Source organism: Dipodomys merriami, unplaced genomic scaffold, assembly GCF_024711535.1.
Source record: "Dipodomys merriami isolate MVZ:Mamm:240054 unplaced genomic scaffold, mDipMer1.0.p SCAF_9, whole genome shotgun sequence".
Taxonomy (NCBI): domain Eukaryota; kingdom Metazoa; phylum Chordata; class Mammalia; order Rodentia; family Heteromyidae; genus Dipodomys; species Dipodomys merriami.
In genome coordinates this window covers 44,545,760-44,564,465 of record NW_027206512.1, presented here as the reverse complement: position 1 = coordinate 44,564,465, position 18,706 = coordinate 44,545,760, and the positions used below count along the sequence as shown (strand labels likewise).

Below are 18,706 nucleotides of genomic sequence, written 5' to 3'. Positions count from 1 at the left end.
ATTAAATACCGTTTTCCATAGACATTTCTTTGTATTTCTCATCTTAGTATTTTTACATTTCTGCGCACCTTTTTCTTTTTTAACATTTGATAGAACTGGAGTTTGAACTTCAGGCATGGAGTCTATTAGGCTGGTACAGTACTGCTGAGCCTTGCTTCCAGCCCTGTTCTACACTGGTAATTTTTAGGATGAGGGTTTCACTTCCCAGATGGACATTCACCTAGTGATGAACTGCCTGCTTTTAGACTTTCTGTCATTGCTGGGTTCATAAGAACATGCTACTATGTCCACCTTCTTGTCTATGGAGATCAAGTCTTGCAGGCTTTTCTGCTCAGGCTGGCCTGGAACTTGGATCCTCCCAGTCACAGTCTCTTATGTTGCTTGGGAAGACAGGCGGGCTGTATTGTTCCCAACTATGAGTTGAGAAGGGATCATGTGAACTTTTCTACTTGGGATGGTGAATTATAATCTTCCCATTTGTAATCTCTCAAGTAGCTAGGGTTACACCATGAACCACCAGCACCTGGCCTGTATGCATTCTTTTTGTTTGTTTGTTTTAATCAAAGGACTTAGTGCAACTTAAAGATCTGTTTTCTCATAATCTTCTTCCTCCTCCTCCTCCTCCTCATCTTCTTTTTTGTCAGTAGTAGGGCTTAGACTCAGCATCTGGGTGCTGTTCCTAAGCTCTTTTTGCTCAAGGCTAGCACTCATAGGGACTCTTCTGTCTAGGCTGGGTTGAACTCCGATCCTTAGATCTCAGCCTCCTAAGATTACAGGTCTGAGCCACTGGTACCTGGAATGTTTCTTCTTTTCTATTTAGTGTTTATGGCTCTATGCCATTATTTATTTGAGCTCTAGGGCTGAAGGTATGGCTCAAGTGATAAAACACTTACCCAGCAAGTTCAAAATTCTAGTTGCAATTACTGGTGATGGGGGAAGAGGGACTCCTGAATCATATTAATATTAGAATGGGGAATAGTAAGACATATTTCCGTTTTAGGAAATCATGTGCAGTAGTACTGATCTTCTCTCCCATCATGTAAATTCATATAAATGCAATGTCAGAAACATTAAATCAATAGACAGATATACCATGGCTAAAACCATACCAGATTAACAAATAATAGTTAACAGAAAATCCCCTGAGTTTCATTCTTAGGTTTTGTTTTTAAATATTGTTTTAAATAATTATTACTCTATTTACTTTCCTGAGAACTGTTATTTTCTTCATAGCATATTTATAGAGAAGGAAAAGCAGCCAGTGTAATTCCTAATATTTATGAGACATTTTATACATATGTTGTCAGTAGGGATAAAATAATTACAATGCTAGGTACATTTATTCAGGTCGTTGGGCCAAATTCTGTGCTAATTACTTTATATAATGTATCTCAATCTGAATAACAACTCTCTCAAGAGGGTAAAGTCTTTATTCCAATTTTACAAATGAAGAATCCAGACCTGAGAGGCTGAGGCTCCCTGTCTCAGGGCACATAGCTACTAGCACCTAGTGGAGGCACAATTAATGTCTATAAATCCATTGCTTTCATTGTGCTAGTTAGCTCTTGTAATATAAAAACAAGCTCACATAATTACAGGTACTGTCATTTCCATTAAATGAGCTTTGCATGTAAACTTTGCAGGTAGTTAAGAGTAAAGTATGAAATATTTCGTTTTTCAAATCCAGATATTTTTGTTAGAAATTTATAGTAACTCACCCTATGTTCCATAAGCTGCTGCAAACCAGCATAACTGAGTGAATTGTTTGCTACATATAAATAAGGAGTTCCCATATTCCTTGCATACTTGATTCTTAGGTCAACTTCCCTATTTTTGTTTATACTTTAGTAATGACAGTTTTTTGCTTGTTTCTTTTTCAAGATGAATTCAATTCCCAAGGGAAAATAGTCAGGGGGCATTTCCTGGTGTTTGATGGCTCAGACCTGCAAACAGATTGTCCCCTAATGGGATGGGTAGACATTAGGGACAGGCTTAGCCTGGGGCATTCAGAACTCAGGATATCCTGGATAAAAGTACAGCAGGATTTGGAATCAAGAAAGTTTTCTCTACACTAGTAGGTACATGCATTGGAAATCTAGAGATGCTAGGCCCAAAATCTAAAAATTCTAATGTGGCAGATGCTGGTGGCTCATGCCTAGCTACTGCTGGTGGCTCATGCCTAGCTACTCAGGAGGGCAAGATCTGAAAATTACCTAGCTACTCAGGAGGGCAAGATCTGAAAATTACCATTCAAAGCCAGCCCAAGCAGGAGAGTCTCTGAAACACCTCTCCTTAACCAGCAAATAGCTAGAAGTGGGGCTGCATTTCTGGTGGTAGTTTCTGGTGGTAGAACACTTAAGTGAAAAAGGGACAGCATCCAGGCCCTGAGTTCAAGCCCTAGCACCAGAGCGTGCGTGCACACACACACACACACATACACACACACACACACACACACACACATTCTAATGCAAAGAATAAGAGGTAATTGGGAAAAACCTTTAAGGAAAATAAATTAATATCTTATTGGGACTTTTTTTCATCAGTTAACAGATATATTTCCATGCATAAGTTATTGGAGTTCTGTTTTCTTATTTGGTTTTCCTCTTGGGGTTAGTGCACTTGGTCAATGGAGAGTGTTTGAAAGACATGTTAGAATAATCCCTTGACCTGGATTCCCCCCTCTCATTTCCCAGTGATCCTGAGCAACTGAAGAAGGAACTGAATGACCTTGTTGATGCTATTGAAGAAAACTTTTTCCAGCCACAGAAGTATCATCTGCAGCCAAAGGCAGAGTGAAGGACTCTGGTCTGAATGGATTTACATTTACCTCCAGTTAAGCAGAACTTGACTTTTTAAAGCAATATGTCTAAGGGCCAAGCAATTCAAATTATCACTCTTAAATATTTATATAGCTTATGGAGATACGTTTTCCTCCTTGTTTTATGTTTATTCTTTAAGAACTTGAGGAAAAGTAAGCAAACATCTTTATTAAAATGCTGCCATGAGCCGGCATCCTATGCCTGTAATTCTAGTGATTCAGAAGACTGAGATACAAGGATCCTTTGAAGTCAGCCTGGGCAGGAAAGTCTGTAAGACTCCTATCTCCAGGAAACTACCAAAAAGCTGGAAGGGAAGCTATGGCTGAAGTGAACAGCATCAACCTTGAGTAAAAAAGCTAAGGGACAGGACCTGAGTTCAAGCCCCAGTACACACACACACACACACACCACACACACACACACACACACTCTCTCTCTCTCTCTCTCTCTCTCTCTCTCTATTATACCTGGGCATTATCTGGATTTTTTTTAATGAAAATTTTTAAAATAACTTTCAAAAGAAGATTGTAATTAATGTCTTCATTTGCATAAATGTGTGTCTTCTGTGTAATTCTTTTGATATGCAATTGAAATAATCAGAAATCCTATACAGTTATTAAGTTCTGGGCTACTATATTTAGATATATTTGTAGTTTATGTTTCTATGAATTTCTTATAATTAAAATAAATGAGTAGGTCAAATGTTGTCTTCATGTTTCGGAAATATTCAATTCATAGGAACCTGTGAAGTAAAACAAAAGCAGTGTTAAAAGAGTTTTGCAATTTTGTTTTACATAAAACTCCGTTTTATATGGTTGCCGGTGAGAATTGCCTGTAAACGCCAGCTGCTCAGGACACCGAGCTCTGCGGATCATGCTGTAAAGCCAACCCAGACAGAAGAGTGTGTTAGATTCTTATCCCCAATGAACCCCTAAAAAGCCAGGAGTGGAGGTGTGGCTCAAATGATATTGTGCCAGCCTTGAGTGGAAAAAACTAAGGGATAACGCTTAGGTCCTGAGTTCAGGCTCCAGTAGTGTAGCTTTAGTTCTGTAGTAAAATTGAGTGATGGGTTCAGAATTGGCCTGTGAACCCCTTTCCAGACACATAGGCTCCCCCATAGTCAACAGTTCCCACCCTAGGGTCCATTGTTTCTGTAGTGAAATGACACACATTATCACTTGAGGTGAAGACAGTGAGGAGACCTGGATGTAGAGCAGGCAGAGAGCAGGGCATGAATAGACAGAGCAGGACCGAGGGACAGTGAAACTCCTGTTCTGTCTGCTATGGTGGTAGTAGACATGTGTCAGTCCACTGTTATACCCCATGGACCGCATCCTAACATAAAACTATGAGTTTGGGGTGATAATTTTGTCATTTTTTCAAATGAAGAAACTCCACTGCATAGTCTCTGAAGTTATTTCTTCCTGGAGGTCTTTAAAGTACGTAAAAATCTATACAGGGCAACTGGGAATTCTCCCTGGTATAATGCTTAGCTAGTTCTCTCCTAAGATTTAACATCTCAGATAAAGGAAAAATACTTCATACCAAAGAGGAGAGCTGCGTGGCATGGCCACCTGAAGGAGAAGTGGCTGCGAGTGTGCTAGAATTGGGGACAAGACAGACCTGCAAAGCAGGCAGAGGCTGGGAGAAGGCTCTCAGGAACAAAACAGTGGCCACTGGCCGTGATCAGGGCTGTCACAGCTGCCTGACTGCATCCTAATGGCTTTCCCTGCCTGGGAAGATAATCCAATTTGAATGCACAGGTGGCCGTCCCTTTTTTTTTTTTTTTGTACCTAAAAAGAACACATCCCAAATTAAGTTTTAGAGACTGACTGGAGGGAGGAAAGGCAGGTTAATTTTTTTTAATTTCTTCTTGGTGGTCTCTGAATTAACAGCTTGTTCCTCTTTCCTGTAAGTATCATGGGGTGCCTCTCATTTATCTTTGTATTGACTTATCAAGTCACTCATGGTACTATTCAGGGACAATATTGCTTCATTGGTATTGGAAAATCAACTGGGTTTAAAAAATAAATGCTTCATCCAGACACTGGTGGCACACACCTATAATCCCAGCTACTGAGGAGACTGAGATCTCAATTCAAAGCCAGCCTACCAAAATGCCACCAAAATGCCAGAAGGAGAGGTTTGACTCAAAAAGTGGTAGAGCACCAGCCTTGAGTGAAAAAGCCAAGAAAGAGCTTGAGTCCCTGAGTTCCAGCCCCAGTACCATCATATATAGATAAGTAGATATGTAGGTAGGTAGGTAGAGATGATAGCTAGATAGATAGATACTATGTCCTACTTTGAAGAGAGTTTTGAAGGATAGCATCAACATGTTTATATGGTTTCTGAGTACTAAAAGCATCCTCAGAGTTGTGTTTTCATTCACATCAGTGCTACAGGAGTTCTGTATCCTGCTAGTCATGTGTAAATCTGGACACTGATGCAAGAGAAATACCCACTTGATATCCACATAGTGTGCGGCCATGGAATAGGAAGGCATTTCTAGTGTGACAGGAAGTTTGGGTGTGCCTCCTTCTGAACTCTCTTCAAAAAACTGTCAAGTTCACACTCCTAACATTTGTGTTTAAAAATGACGTTGGGATGCTATTTACATGTCATTTCCCCCACAGATTTCCCTTGTTCCATTCTTCTCACCAGATTATTTATTTATGTAGAGCTATTCAGTTGTTCAAAGCAAGATATCACAGACTGGTGTGGTGACTCATTCATGCCTATAATTCCAGCTTCTCAGAATGTGGAGACCAAGAGGATGGAGATTCAAGGCCAGCACAGGCAAAAGAAAAAGATTCCCTTCTCAACAACAACAAAAAAAAGCCAGGCTTTGGTAGGGCATATCTGTAATCCTAGCAACACAAGAGACTGTAGAAAGGACTATCTCAACCCAGATCAACTCCAGGCAAAACCAGGAGACTGTAATTGAAAAATAACTAAGACAATAAGGGCTGGAGACCTGGCTCAGGTGGTAGAGCACCTGTTTGACAATGGAGAGATCCTGAGTTCAAACCTAGTACTTTCTGAAAGAAAAGACATCACATTCATAGGTAGATGAGAATCTAACTTTAAAACAATATTAGCCAACTGTAGCCTGTAATCCTAGCTACTCAGAAGGCTAAGGTCTGAGGATTGAGGTTCAAAGCCAGCCTAGGCAGGAAAGTCTGTGAGATTCTTATCTCCAGTTAACCTAGAAAAAGTCAGAAGTGGAGCTGTGTCTCAAGTGGTAGGGTGCCAGTCTTATGAGAACAAGCTCAGGAATAGCATGCAGGGCCTAAGTTCAACTCCACCACTAGCACAAAATAAATCATTTTTATAGATGGAATCATTTTCTACATGGAAGCAGAGTATTTTGAGTTCTGGGATTAATTGAAGGAGAAGGAAAACTGGAGAGAGGAGGCACTTCATCATAATTACCGCCATGGTCATGGTCAGGAGGATATAGAATAGTGTTGAGGAATCTGGACTTTTTTTTCCCATTTGACTCCAGCTGCCTCCTTGGATGCAATGAAGCCACTTGTTTGGCCCAAAATCTGGTGCAGAATAGAGCTGGGCACACAGAGTGAAAAGTCAGCTCCAGGTCTAAACTAGCTCTTGAAAACCTTTCAAAATTGTATTGTGCAACTTCCAAAGGGAAGTTAGGGTTGCAAGTTACAGACATAGCAGAGCCTGCTTCATTCTTTAAAATGCATTGTTCTCGGGCTGGGAAGGTGGCTCAGTGGTAGAGTGCTTGCCTCGCATGCATGAGGCCCTGAGTTCGATTTCTCAGCACCACATAAGCAAAAAAGAAAAAAGCCAGAAATGGTGCTGTGGCTCAAGTGGTAGAGTGCTAGCTTTGAACTGAAGAGCTGAGAGACAGCGCCCAGGCCCAGAGTTCAAGCCCAATGACCGGACCCCCGCCTCAAAATTAAATGCATTGTTCTCAACTCTGGCACTCATTGGAAGAACAGGTTTTTAAGGAAGGCACTCCTAGGTGTAAGAGTGAAATGTTGTTCCCTATCAGGTTCAGTGTTCCTGTCGTTTATTAATAAAGAAAAGTGAGCTGTCAGGCACTGGTGGTTCACAGCTGTAATCCCAGCTACTCAGGAGGCTGAGATCTGAGATCTGAAGTTCAGAGCTAACCTGGAGAAAAAAGTCCATGAGATTCATATCTTCAATTAACCAGCAAAAAGCTAGAAGTGGAAGTATGGTTCAGTGCTAGAGCTCCAGCCTTGAGGGAAAAAAACAAATGCAAAAAGGCCCTGAGTTTAAGCCCCACTCCGTGCCCATGTGTGCACGCGCATGCACACACACACACACACACAAGGAGAAGCTATGGAGGCAGAGGCTAGCAGAGGCTACTTCTTCACAGACTTCCTTTATTTCCCTTCCAACCCTCAGTGGCTCACTCCCTATGTTATATTGATCTCTGGCCTCTGAAAGCTTCTGAATCTGAGGGCTGTAGTTGTTTCATGCTACAGACTTCCATAGCAAGTTCCCCAACTCCTACCCAGATGTTCTATTGCATTAAGTGTAGCCTATCCCCAAGCCAGAGTATGTCCCCAAACTACTGTTAGTCACATCTGTCCAGATCCTTCCATGATGGCAGCATCTGACTCACCTGTCTTTTCCTTATTGTGAGAATTTACTCTTGTTTATTCTTGTTAGAATCGAGAAGTTTTACAAAGAACAGTACACACCATACCCAGACAGTGTCCATAGCAATACCTCAGTTCATGACCAATCTTGTTACCTATATTTTTCTCGTTACCTTTCATTCTGAAGCAAGACCCAGACCAGTGACTCTTACTGTAGCTATTTTATTTTTCATTGTGAAAATACTGTACAGAGAGGTTACAATTACATGGGCAAGGTAATGAGTGCATTTCTTATTAAACATTGTTGCCTCCTCCTTTGTTACCCCTTCCCATCCCTTTCCATCTCCCCCCCGTAGCTATTTTAGTATGAAGAGGAAAAGGCCTCTTCACACACAAACACAACCATATCCCACTGTCACATCTAAAAATGTTACCACTTAATAACTCAGCTTCTACCCAAACAATTCAGGTACTGAATTTGTGCTTAGATAACATGGTGGCGTGAAACTTTAAAACAACAACAAAAACCCAAGAGCTGAGCTATCTCTCATCTATCCTGTTCATAGAACCCAATTCCCACACATTAAGGCAATCATCCCAGCTGGTTTCAAGTGTCTTTTTTCCAGAGATTTTGTGTACAGGACAATAATACGGTAGATACTTTGATTCTTTTTTTTTTTTTTTTTTTTTTGTCGGTCATGGGGGCTGAACTCTGGGCCTGGGCACTGTCCCTCAGCTCTTCAGCTCAAGGCTAGGTCTCTACCACTGGAGCCACAGCTCCACTTCCGGCTTTTTTCTGCTTATGTGGTGCTGAGGAATTGAACCCAGGACCTCATGCATGCAAGGCAAGCGCTCTACCACTGAGTCAACTTCCCAGCTGATTGATTCTTACCTTGATTTTATCCAAATGGTAGGCTACCACATATTGTTCTTCACTGCGCAGCTTCTACTTAGTAATTGCAAAATAATGTTTAGTGTTTGCAATTATTCACTCCCTCCTTCCCTGTAGCTGGAGTGTATTGAGAAATCCACATTTGTTATAACAACCCACTTGAGATTTTGAGGTGGTTAATGTAGGAAAATCTGACTCATGCTGAAATATATTTCTTTTGTATCATAAAAGAGTTCCTCTCTTGATGAATATCGAGGGTATTTCTGATTTGTGCTCGTTCAAACAATACCATGGTGAATAACTCTCATGAATCATATTGTGTGTGTGTGTGTGTGTGCGCGTGCGAGCACATGCGTGTGTGTGTGCATGTGTGGAGGATAGCCACATCATTGTAAAAGCTCCTCAAGAATCGTTACTTCTAAAACGTTGATGTCTGTGTAGATTAGTCAACCTTTTAGTTATGAAGGATCCACCTTTTGTTTTGTTTTTTGCCAGGCCTGGGGCTTGAACTCAGGGCCTGCGCACTGTCTCCAAGCTTCTTTTGCTCAAGGCCAGCACTCTACCACTTGAGCCACAGAGCCACTTCCAGCTTTTTCTATGTGGATGGTGCTGCTAGGCAGGCACTCTACCACTAAGCCACATTCTTAGCCCAGGATCCACCTTTTGTACCTCTTCTTGCTGACGCACATGTTTTTGATCCTGGTCTGACAAAGTCTGTAGTCACCTCACTCATTAATTATAGTTCTGAAGAGAAATATTCTATGCTGATGTCGATTTTCCCCTGGGATTTTCATGCAATATTGGACTGTGTTCTGAACTTTCCTTTCTGACCAACAGTGAGCTGCCAGTCTTTTGTACTTTGCTATCATGTGTTTTACTTTCTTTAACGAAGTTTTGATTTAAAAAAAAAAGTATTTTGAGATATAAAACATCTCCAGCTCTTTTTCCTGCTCAGTTCACAGGCGGTTGCTTGCCATTTATTTATTTCTAGGACCATGGAAGATGGGGGACATTCCTGGTATTTCTGGGGACACCTCGGGCCCTCCCTGCCCTGCACAGCCTGCATCCTCTTCCCCGTCTGAGGTGGCAGTTACTCTAGCAGAGATGGTTAGCCTGTTTGTGACCTTCACATAGTGAGATTGGGTCATTTGTTCATTGCCTGTCTGCATTTCTCCTCCTCTTCCTCCTCCTCTTGTTCCTCTTCTTACTCTCCCTCCTCTTTCTTCTCCTCCTCCTTTGCCTTCTTCTCTTCTTTCCTCTTCTCCTCCATCTTTGTCTTCATTATTTTAGTTTCATGGTGATATTAGCCGTACATTTCATGTTTTCTCTGTGCTGCCTTTCTGTGATTTCCTCTGAAATCCAATTCATGAATCTCTCTAGTTTCTCATCTTTTGTTTAATCCTTCTTTGGAGTTTCAAATGTCAATGGTTTTCTTTTAAAAAAAAATATGAAAGTTCCATTTGTCGTTTTTGCAAATCTTCTTTTCTATCCGCATCCCATTTCACGCTACAGCCCCCATGTCTGCTGTGGACTAGTTATTTATCTTGCATGTTTCTGAATACTCCCTCAATTTCACTTCCCTCTTTCAGATTGTTTTATAACCTACAATTTTGAACTGCAATATTTTTAATGTGGTGAGTGTGTGTACTATCCCTCACAGCCAATAGTTCTGTAGTGTCTCTTAAGTTTTCTTGTTTGTGTCTTGGCAGAGATTTGTTTTCAGTTTGTGAGAACTTCCCAAGTCCTGTTTTATACAGACACTAACACAAAGCAGTTTGGTGTTTGTTTCACTGTCTTGTTGCTATTGTTGTTTTATAAACCTTTTGTGGTCTTTTAAAAATGAACTGCTTAGCACACCCTGCAATTAATTAGACGATACCATTCACATGTTTTCTAAAATTATCTAAATGTGGAAACTTAAATCATACATTTATGTTTAGCAAGATAATACTACCCCAACCAGCTACACAAAGTGATCTTAGAATTCACAAGAATAAAAATGGGGAGACTACTGAGACGTCACTCCCCAGGTTGCCTGCATTTCTGCACAGGAGCAGAGACACGGGCAGGTTTCCTTATGAATATCTTTCCAAAGATGTTGAGAACAGCTTTGAAAAACAGCAACAATGCCTCCCTCCAGGGCAATGGGGAGATTGATTTAATGTCTTGGGTAATGAAGAAATGTCTCCCTGTATATCTTCCTGTGTGGTGAAGGATGGGCAGGTTTGCTAGCCAGTGTGGGATTTCTTCCTCAGCTTGGGTTCCTCGCTATAATATGTAGTGTTCATCTCAGCTCTCCCAGCTCACAAGGGACTTAAGTTCCAGGGCAACCGAAAAGAACACAAAGCGCACGCTCCCTCTGTGCTGTGCACAGTACATCCTCAGCCTCTGCCTCATCAGCCTCATGCCTTTTGCCATGCAGCAGGCAGGCTAATGTGTTTGCTTGCAAGAAGGAAAAGGATAAGATGCCGAAGACAGGGAAGGCATCTGCTATTTCTCTGCCAAGCCCATGAACAAACAGCTCCGTGGTCAATCTCACTGGTGGAAAGCACCTACTAAGCACATACCAACTTTTTTTAAGCATGCGTGCATGTGTGTATGTATGCATGCGTGTGTGTGTGTGTGTGTGTGTGTGTGTGTGTGTGTGTGTGTGTGTGTGTGTGTGTGTGCTGTACCGGGGCTTGAAGTCAGGGCCTGGGTGCCGTCCCTTAGCTGTGTCACTCAAGGCTAGTGCTCTACCACTTGAGTCACACATCCATTTCTGACTTTTTGCTGGTTGACTGGAGATCTGCTCAGATCCCTCAGATTTGTATGCCTGGGCTGGCTTTGAACCACGATCCCCATAGATCAGTCTTCTGAGGAGTTAGGATTACAAGCATGAGCCATAGGCACCTGACTTTACAAAGACCTTTGAGGTGCTGTCGGGGTCATTTTAGAATCTCAGGAAGTGCCACCTCCCTCTTCCTTTTCCCCCTGAGCTTCCTAATCGAGGACCCACTTTCTCTGGAATAGAGCATTTTATATTTAGTAACATGAAAATGGAGGCTGCTAAATGTCTTTAGCTCAGCTTTAATGGTAAGGGAAATAACTAAGTAATGAAGCAAGCTTTTGCGACAGTGCTGCTGCACAATATAAATTATTACACACTAGGGAAAATGGTCAGAAGTGCTCGCTACATGCTACCATGCTGCTTCCTGCTACAGGAGGACAGGGGCAGAAGACCCCAGTCATGGCTAGGTCTTTCCAGGACTGTCCAGTGACAAGGCTATTCTGAAAACCAAGGAAATAATTAGACCCTCCTCGTTTCTTATTCACTAAACAAACCACTCTGTAAAATAGCTCTTTCAAAAACAGCAATTTAAAAGGCAGTAGATGCCATCGGTCCACGCCTGTAATCCTACCTACTCAGTTGACTGAGATCTGAGAATCAAGGTTCAAAATCAGCCTAGACAAAAAAGTCCATGAGACTTACCTCCAATTAACTAACAAAACAAAAACTGAGATGTAGTTCAAGTGGTAGAGTAACAGCCTTCAGGGAAAATGCTAAAAGGTAAGGAAGAGCACCCTGCTGGGCACTGGTGGCTACTTAGGAGACTGAGATCTGAGGGTCAATGTCCAAAGCCAGCCTGAGCCCCAAAGTCTGTGAGACTCTTATCTCCAATAAACCACTAGAAAACCAGAAGTGGCACTGTGGCTCAAGTAGTCAAGTGCTCGCCTTGAGCTGAAGAGCTGAGGGACACACCCAAGCCCAGAGTTCAAGCCCCATGACCAACCAAAAAAAAAAAAAAAAAAAAAGGAAGAGCACCCTGCACACACACACACACACACACACACACACACACACACACACACACACACACACACACACACACACACACACACACACACACACACAAAGACAATGATGTGGTTCAGAGGAAAAGAATCAAGCTTGCTATCAGGATATCTAAGTTAACATTGCAGCCTCTCCCTGGAGGTTTTCTGTCTTTGGACCATGCAATTGAACTTGCTAAGCTCCAATACTAGGAGGGAAAGGGAAAATCATACTCTCTGAGGACTAAGAAAGGGGTGAAGAAGATGACACCAAAAATAAATGATAAAGTACTGTGTTGTGCAGCTAGCACACAGATTAGGTAAAGAAGAGACTTGGTGCTGTGTGGAGCTGGGTGCCAAGGAGAGCAAGTTGGTGTGTGCTCTGTCTTAGAAGTCTGTTTGCCCACTTATTCATTCATTCATTCATGTTATCTGTATCTCAGGAATGAATGACTGGAGATGGCTTCAATGAAATCAAGGCAAGAAAAATTTAAAAAAATAAGTGAATAATAAAATAAAATAAAGAAAAGAAAGTATTGATCACTGGTGGCTCACTCCAGTAATCTATCTACTTGGGAGGCAGAGACCTGAGAATTGCAGTTACTAACTACTCAGAGAAAGATTACAGTTTTAAGCTAGCCTAACCGGAGACTTTATCTTCAATTAACCATCAAAAATCAGGAAATGAGACTGTGGCAGAGCACTAACTTTGAGCAAAATGGCAGGAACAATCCTCAGGCCCTGAGTTCAAGCCCCAGGATGGGTAACAAAAATAAAAAATTAAAGAAAAAAAGTCAGACTAAAGGGAAAGCTAGTATATGTAGTAGCATAAGCTAGGTACAAACCATTATTTCTAGTCTTTAGGATTCTCCAAACACTAGGATTGACAGAGGGATGCTATTATGTCCTTTCCCCTAGGTTAGGCATCAACATACACACACACACACACACACACACACACACACACACACACACACACACACACACACACACACACACACACACACACACACACACACACTAAGGGATCCTACCATTAAATCTCAGCACATCATAAAACATTTTGTTAATGCTTGCAAAGTAGGAAAAACATGGGCTCAGAATTCAGGGCAGTCAGTTCTGGTTTCATGCAATACAGGTAGCAATGGCTTTAAAAAGGTTGTTACTACACACACAAAAAACCTAGACACATGCTAAACAGTGGACACCAAATGTGACCCCTGAGTCCATTAGTCATTGCAAGGATCCAAACATGTCCAGTTTTGTTCAAAGAAAAAATTTTCCTGGTAGAGCCCTGAGAGAAAGCTTTCCTGGATTCCTGTTAAAGGGATACTGTCTAAGGTTGGGTACATTTGTAATCCTAGCTACCTGGAGGTGGAGATAGGAGGATCATGAGCTGAAGACAGACTAAGCAAAAGTGTGAGATCCTATCTAAAATACAAACTAAAGCAAAAGAGTTGTTATGAGAAAGCAGTAAAAGCACTTGCCTAACAAGTATCACAGAAAGAAAGAAGGGAAGAGGAAGGGGGAGGAAGAGGGAGAGGGAGGAAGAGGAAGAAAGAAAAGGGAGGGAAGGAGGAAGGAAGAATGGAAGGAAGGGAGAAAGAGAAAGGGAGAAAGGAGGGAGAGATGGATGGAGGGAGGGAGGGAGGGTTGGTCATTGCATAATGTGTTAAGTAACATCCTCAACAATATTCCCAGACTGAACAGGGAATTTTGATCAAATGTTTTCTCCCAATATGCATGAATGGAATAATGTTAACATCTATTTCAAAAAAAGATGGAATCCACATACAATTTCTTCACGTGGGTTGACCTGATGCAGAACTGAGTTCAGAAGATGGAGATTCTGGAGGACCTACTGGATTTTTTTTTCATGCAAGGCTCCAAAATCACATCTTTCTTAACTTGACTTCTGACAGCTACTTCACTCCAGATACTTCTGGAGTGAGTTCTCAGTTATAGCATGACTGTGCAGTTCTTTCGTGAGGGACCTGGACATCAGATACTACGTGGGTGTTAAACAAGGCATCCCATGTGTTAGCATTCAGCTCCTCTGGGGATAGGCACTGATTGACATACCTGCTAGCATGGTTGGGAAACCTGAGAGGGTACTGGGCGGGGGAGAGGGGAGGGAAGGCCTAGGAAGTGGATAATCAAAGGGGCGATGATACAAAGAGATTCAGTAAACCTGCAAATGCCATGTGATGTTTGATATTTCCATCCTTTGATTTGCTCAGCACAGATAAACTGAACACCTTTTATGAGTGGGGCTCTAGTCTCAAAATAGAGCAGTGAACAAAACAGACAGACTTTTCTGCTCCATGGAAGGGGGAAGAATAGATGCCAAGATAGACAAATTGCCAACTTAGTTTAGTAGAGGGCAAGTGCTGTGTAGAAATACAACACAGGAAAAGGAGGCAAGTAGTGCGTGTGTGCACATGCATGCACACATGTGTGTTTGCATGTGCGTGCATGCATGTGTGTGTGTAGCAGTGATCCCATCTTCCAGAAGGTAGTCAGAAAGGCCTTATGGTGACAGTAATATGTAAACAAAGTCCTGAAGAAAGTAGGGGACAAAGTGCCTATCTGAGGGTACCTACTAGACACAGGGCATAGTGGGCACAAAACCTGGGGTAGGAGTGTGCCTGCAGGCTTTGTGCCAGTGGCAGGAGTGGGGTGAGGGAGCTGTCATCGCTGATGCGATACAGCAGCAGTGGTGTGAGGGTGGTGGAGGGGGAAGACCCTAAAGATCCCATAGGGATTGTAAGGACTTGAACCTTTACTCTTGAGAAGTCTGAGAAGCCACAGGAAGGTTCTAAGTCAAGTAATGACAGGGCCCAACTGCTATTTCAAAAGATTCTCTTGGCTTTTTTCTCTTTCTTTCTTTTCTTAGAACTTGAACTCAGGGTCTGGGCATGCATGGTCCTTTAGCTTTTTTACATAAGGCTAGCACTCTACCACTTGAACCATAGTCTCACTTCTGGCTTTTTGGTGGTTAACTGGAGATCAGAGTCTCACCAGCTTTTCTATCCAGGCTGGTCTGACCCTTGATTCTCAGATCTCAACCTCCTGAGTAGTTAAATTACAGCCACGGGTGCCGAGCTTTCCCTGAGCTTTTACACTGAGGTAAGCCTTTGGGGTAGAAAGAGAAGAGCAGGGTGGAGGTTATCTGGCTACTACATTCTAACCAGACTCACAAGAATCAGCCATGCCTTCACAGCCCTGAAAGAGAAGGGGAGGGAATCCCGTAGGGTTGAAAGCTCAGCCGCGTACAGCATCTGTGTAAAATCATGGGGACCAATCACAAGCCTCTCACTGACCTGATATGACTTTAGGTATCATAACAAGGCATGATGTGTGTGCAAGCCAGCCATGCCCAGCCTACAACTCACTTGGATGGGAAGCAGGGGGAAGTGGGAACCCCTGGTAAGACTGGACACCCTCAGAGAACTGCACTGAGTTGTTTGTGCAGAGCCATGACAAATAAGAGCAGTTGCTGAGAAGCGAAGGGGAGCAGTGCCCAGAGTTTTCTCCACTTTGTCCATAAAAGGACATCAGACGCTGCACAGAAGCCTGCTCCGGCTGGATACATTGCCTCTTTCTCCCCACATGGATTTCTAGCTAAACTCTTTGGCCAGGACGTGACACTCTTTAGAGTAGAATAATCCCTGTGGGCTTGGCAGGGCTGGTAATGACAGCATTGGTGCTGGGATGCTTACTCTGTCCATGCTCAAGGCACAACCCTGCTTCTTGCATACTTGTCCACTGATCATGGATTTGCTGCTAGAACTTTCTCTGACTGGGGCTTCAGCAAGTCACTGCCCACCAATGAGTCGTGCACACAGTGAACCACTTCAGTATGCTAGGCTTCTATCTCGTGCAATCTTAACTTTTGTCTTTGTTGATAAAGATTTTGGAAAGGGTCCACTGATTAAAAACCTATTTTGGCCAGGTGATGGTGGCTCATGCCTGTACTTCTAACTACTCAGGAGAATGAAGTCTTGAGATCGAGGTTCAAAGCCAGCCTGGACAGGAAAATCCAGGAAAATCTTCTCTACAATTCACCACCAAAGAGTCTGAAGCCGTGCTATGGCTCAAATGGTAGAGCACTAGCCTTGAGCAAAAAAGCTAAAAGGCAGCACTTGGGTCCTAAGTTCAAACCCCAGTTCTGGTATACATACTCATAAGAAGAGCTCTAGAGTCTCTACTATTTCTCTTAGAGCTGCTACAAGTCAAAGGGCAAGTAGGCAGAAAAAGCTGTACAGAATTCTTTGTGTGACAGAGGGAGTTCTGTTTCTAGAAAGCAAAAAGCCCTATAAAATGTGGCATATCATTGCTCAGGCACCAACTAGTCCTGGGAACTAGAAAAGTGCTGCAGAAATTGCTGCTTCTCATAAGCCCATGGCCCTTTTCTGACCCACGTTAGGGGTGGGTCATTTGCCACTAAGTTAGATATGGAGCTAGCACTTCCTAGTTTCAGCAATGGGGTGGGGTAAGATGTCTCATCTCATATCACTATGGCATTATGAGAGACGAGGCCTAGCTTTGCCTCCATCCCCCACTCCTTCACTTCCTACCTTTGTGACCTATTAGGGATGCTATTTGGCTGCCTTCAATACTCTGGGGCTAGGAATGCAGACAGGAAGTGGGTAAGAGAGGAAAAGGAACAGGGAGTAGAATAGCCTAGTGAGGGGGGACTCTGGCCATGACCATCTTTAGGCAGAGTCCTAGGTGTGACTTTGCCTGCCGCCCTCTCTATTAGGGTGGGGGCACTGGGCAATAATTCAGCCACCCTCAGTCAGGCATCTCCCCAAATCCTAGCCTTCTGGAGGCAGCTATGTTCTGCAGGCCACCTCAGGGAGGGAAAGAGAACTGTACCCTGGACTTGAAGGAAAAACTACTGAGTAACTGTGGTATGATCCAGGAGAAAACAATGCAACATGTTTAACTGGTTTTTCTGGTCTCATAATCAGAAAAAAATAATTTCTATACCTCAATACATAGTCTACTCAATAAAATTTTCATGCCGTATCTACTACTCACCTCTTTTTCTTTTCCAGTTCTGGGGCTTGAACTCTGGGCCTGGGTACTGTTGCTGAGCTTTTGTGCTCAAGCTAGTGCTCTATGACTTGAGCCACAGCACCACTTCTGGCTAATTGGAGATAAGAGTTAATTGGAGAGAAGCATCTCACAGTCTTCTGCCTGTGATCCTCAGAGTTCAGCCTTCTGAACAGCTAGGGTTACAGGTGTGAGCCACCCTTGCCCAGTTTACTCACCTCTTTTTCTAAAAAGAATAAATAAATAGAAAAAGATTCGAGACTAGGTACACTGCCACAACAAAGAAAGGGCTCAGCATTATGCGACGGATGCCAATGGCAGGGAGAATGTGGTGAGCCCTGTGGGCATAGCCCTGAACATACCCAGGCATGGCACAAATCCTCCAAGATGCCACCTGGGCTTCTCTGAGCTGTCTTCACCCTGCATCCACCCCCTTCTTCATGCCGGACTCCCCCTGTTTCCTCCTAGTCTCTGGAGATGGTGTTGGGCCCCCCAGTTTTCTCTGCTTCCTCCTGCTTTCCTGCAGGTGAAATTACCACTCTTACCTGGTGGAGCAGAGCTTTGGGAGGTGTGCCTGTTTCTTGCAGACTTCTGGAGCCTTTTCCATCTCGTGGTTCTCTCCTTATGCCCCTCACGCCGCCGCAGGGAGTATGTGCGTGTGCTCACGCGTGCGTGCGTGCATGTGTGAGGGGCCTGTGGAAGGAAAGAGCGCTCAATCCAGGCTCTGCGTCACTTCTGCCACGGGTCACAGATGGGGTTCAACAGAGGTTTATAAACCAGGGAACGCGTTTCAACCTTCCCTACCATCCGGACTCCCTTATTTCCTTGCCTGGGGTGTCAGCACCCCCCCCCATAGGGCAACCCAGCCTAGGACAGGAAGAAGGGGTGATGCACCCCACCCCACCCCAAGGGTGCTGCGCAGTTTTCACCACGGCCATTTCCGAGGGCGAAGAGTGGCGAGGAGAGGCCAGGCCCTGGGGGGGGGGGGTAGAGGCTGGCGGTGCCACCTGCTAAGAGCCTCCCAGGCCCGCCAGCGACCAGGCAGTGCCACCTGCTATAAATAGATCGCCCAGAACAGGGTGTGCGACCACACATCCCGTGCGCAGGGCCTCCATCCCGCGCGCGCGTGCGCGCGTGGGGCCCCTCGCGTCCCCACGGGGCAGCGGTGGGGGAGGGCGCCTGGGAACCCCCCACCTCCGGGCGGGCTGAGGATGGACGGCGGCGGGAAGGGGAGGCAGGCAGGGCCCGGAGGCCGCGGAGGCCCCGCACTGCAGCAGCTGTGGGTCGCCGGGGACCCGCGGGTCTGGGCTGGGCCGCGGGGCAGGTTCACCCGGCGCAGGGAGGAAGGGGGGACATCGCGTCCTTCCTCCTAGCTGCCGGGACGCGGGAGTTGAGATCCCGGCTTCAGTCCTCCCTCTCACCTCCCTGCCCCCCCACCTCCACCCGGTGCCCGCCCAGCGGGGGAGGGGGAAACGCCAGCGGGGCGGGCGCAGACACCTCCTCCTCCTCCCTCTCCTCCTCCTCCC

General features: G+C 44.2%; 1 protein-coding gene and 1 long non-coding RNA gene across 3 annotated transcripts in view; one reads left to right on the top strand and one right to left on the bottom strand.

Moving 5' to 3' along the window:
- Positions 1 to 3,531, top strand: part of Pgm2 (phosphoglucomutase 2) — a 29,966-nt gene extending 26,435 nt beyond the window's left edge. The window contains exon 14 of the mRNA XM_070012439.1: positions 2,697 to 3,531. Within this exon, the coding sequence (XP_069868540.1) occupies positions 2,697 to 2,799 (103 nt within the window). The 3' untranslated portion in view covers positions 2,800 to 3,531. The remainder of the gene's footprint in view (positions 1 to 2,696) is intronic.
- LOC138820682 (uncharacterized) lies at positions 3,431 to 18,588 on the bottom strand. 2 transcript variants are annotated; one of them, XR_011369945.1, is made up of 4 exons: positions 18,375 to 18,588; positions 17,726 to 17,873; positions 17,166 to 17,274; positions 3,431 to 3,564 (listed from the first exon to the last, which is right to left on the bottom strand). It is a non-coding gene; the product is annotated as an uncharacterized lncRNA (long non-coding RNA). The 2 variants fall into 2 exon arrangements; XR_011369944.1 differs by lacking the exon at positions 18,375 to 18,588 and having other exon boundaries at positions 3,436 to 3,564; positions 17,726 to 18,199.
- Between the last annotated feature and the right edge of the window lie 118 nt (positions 18,589 to 18,706).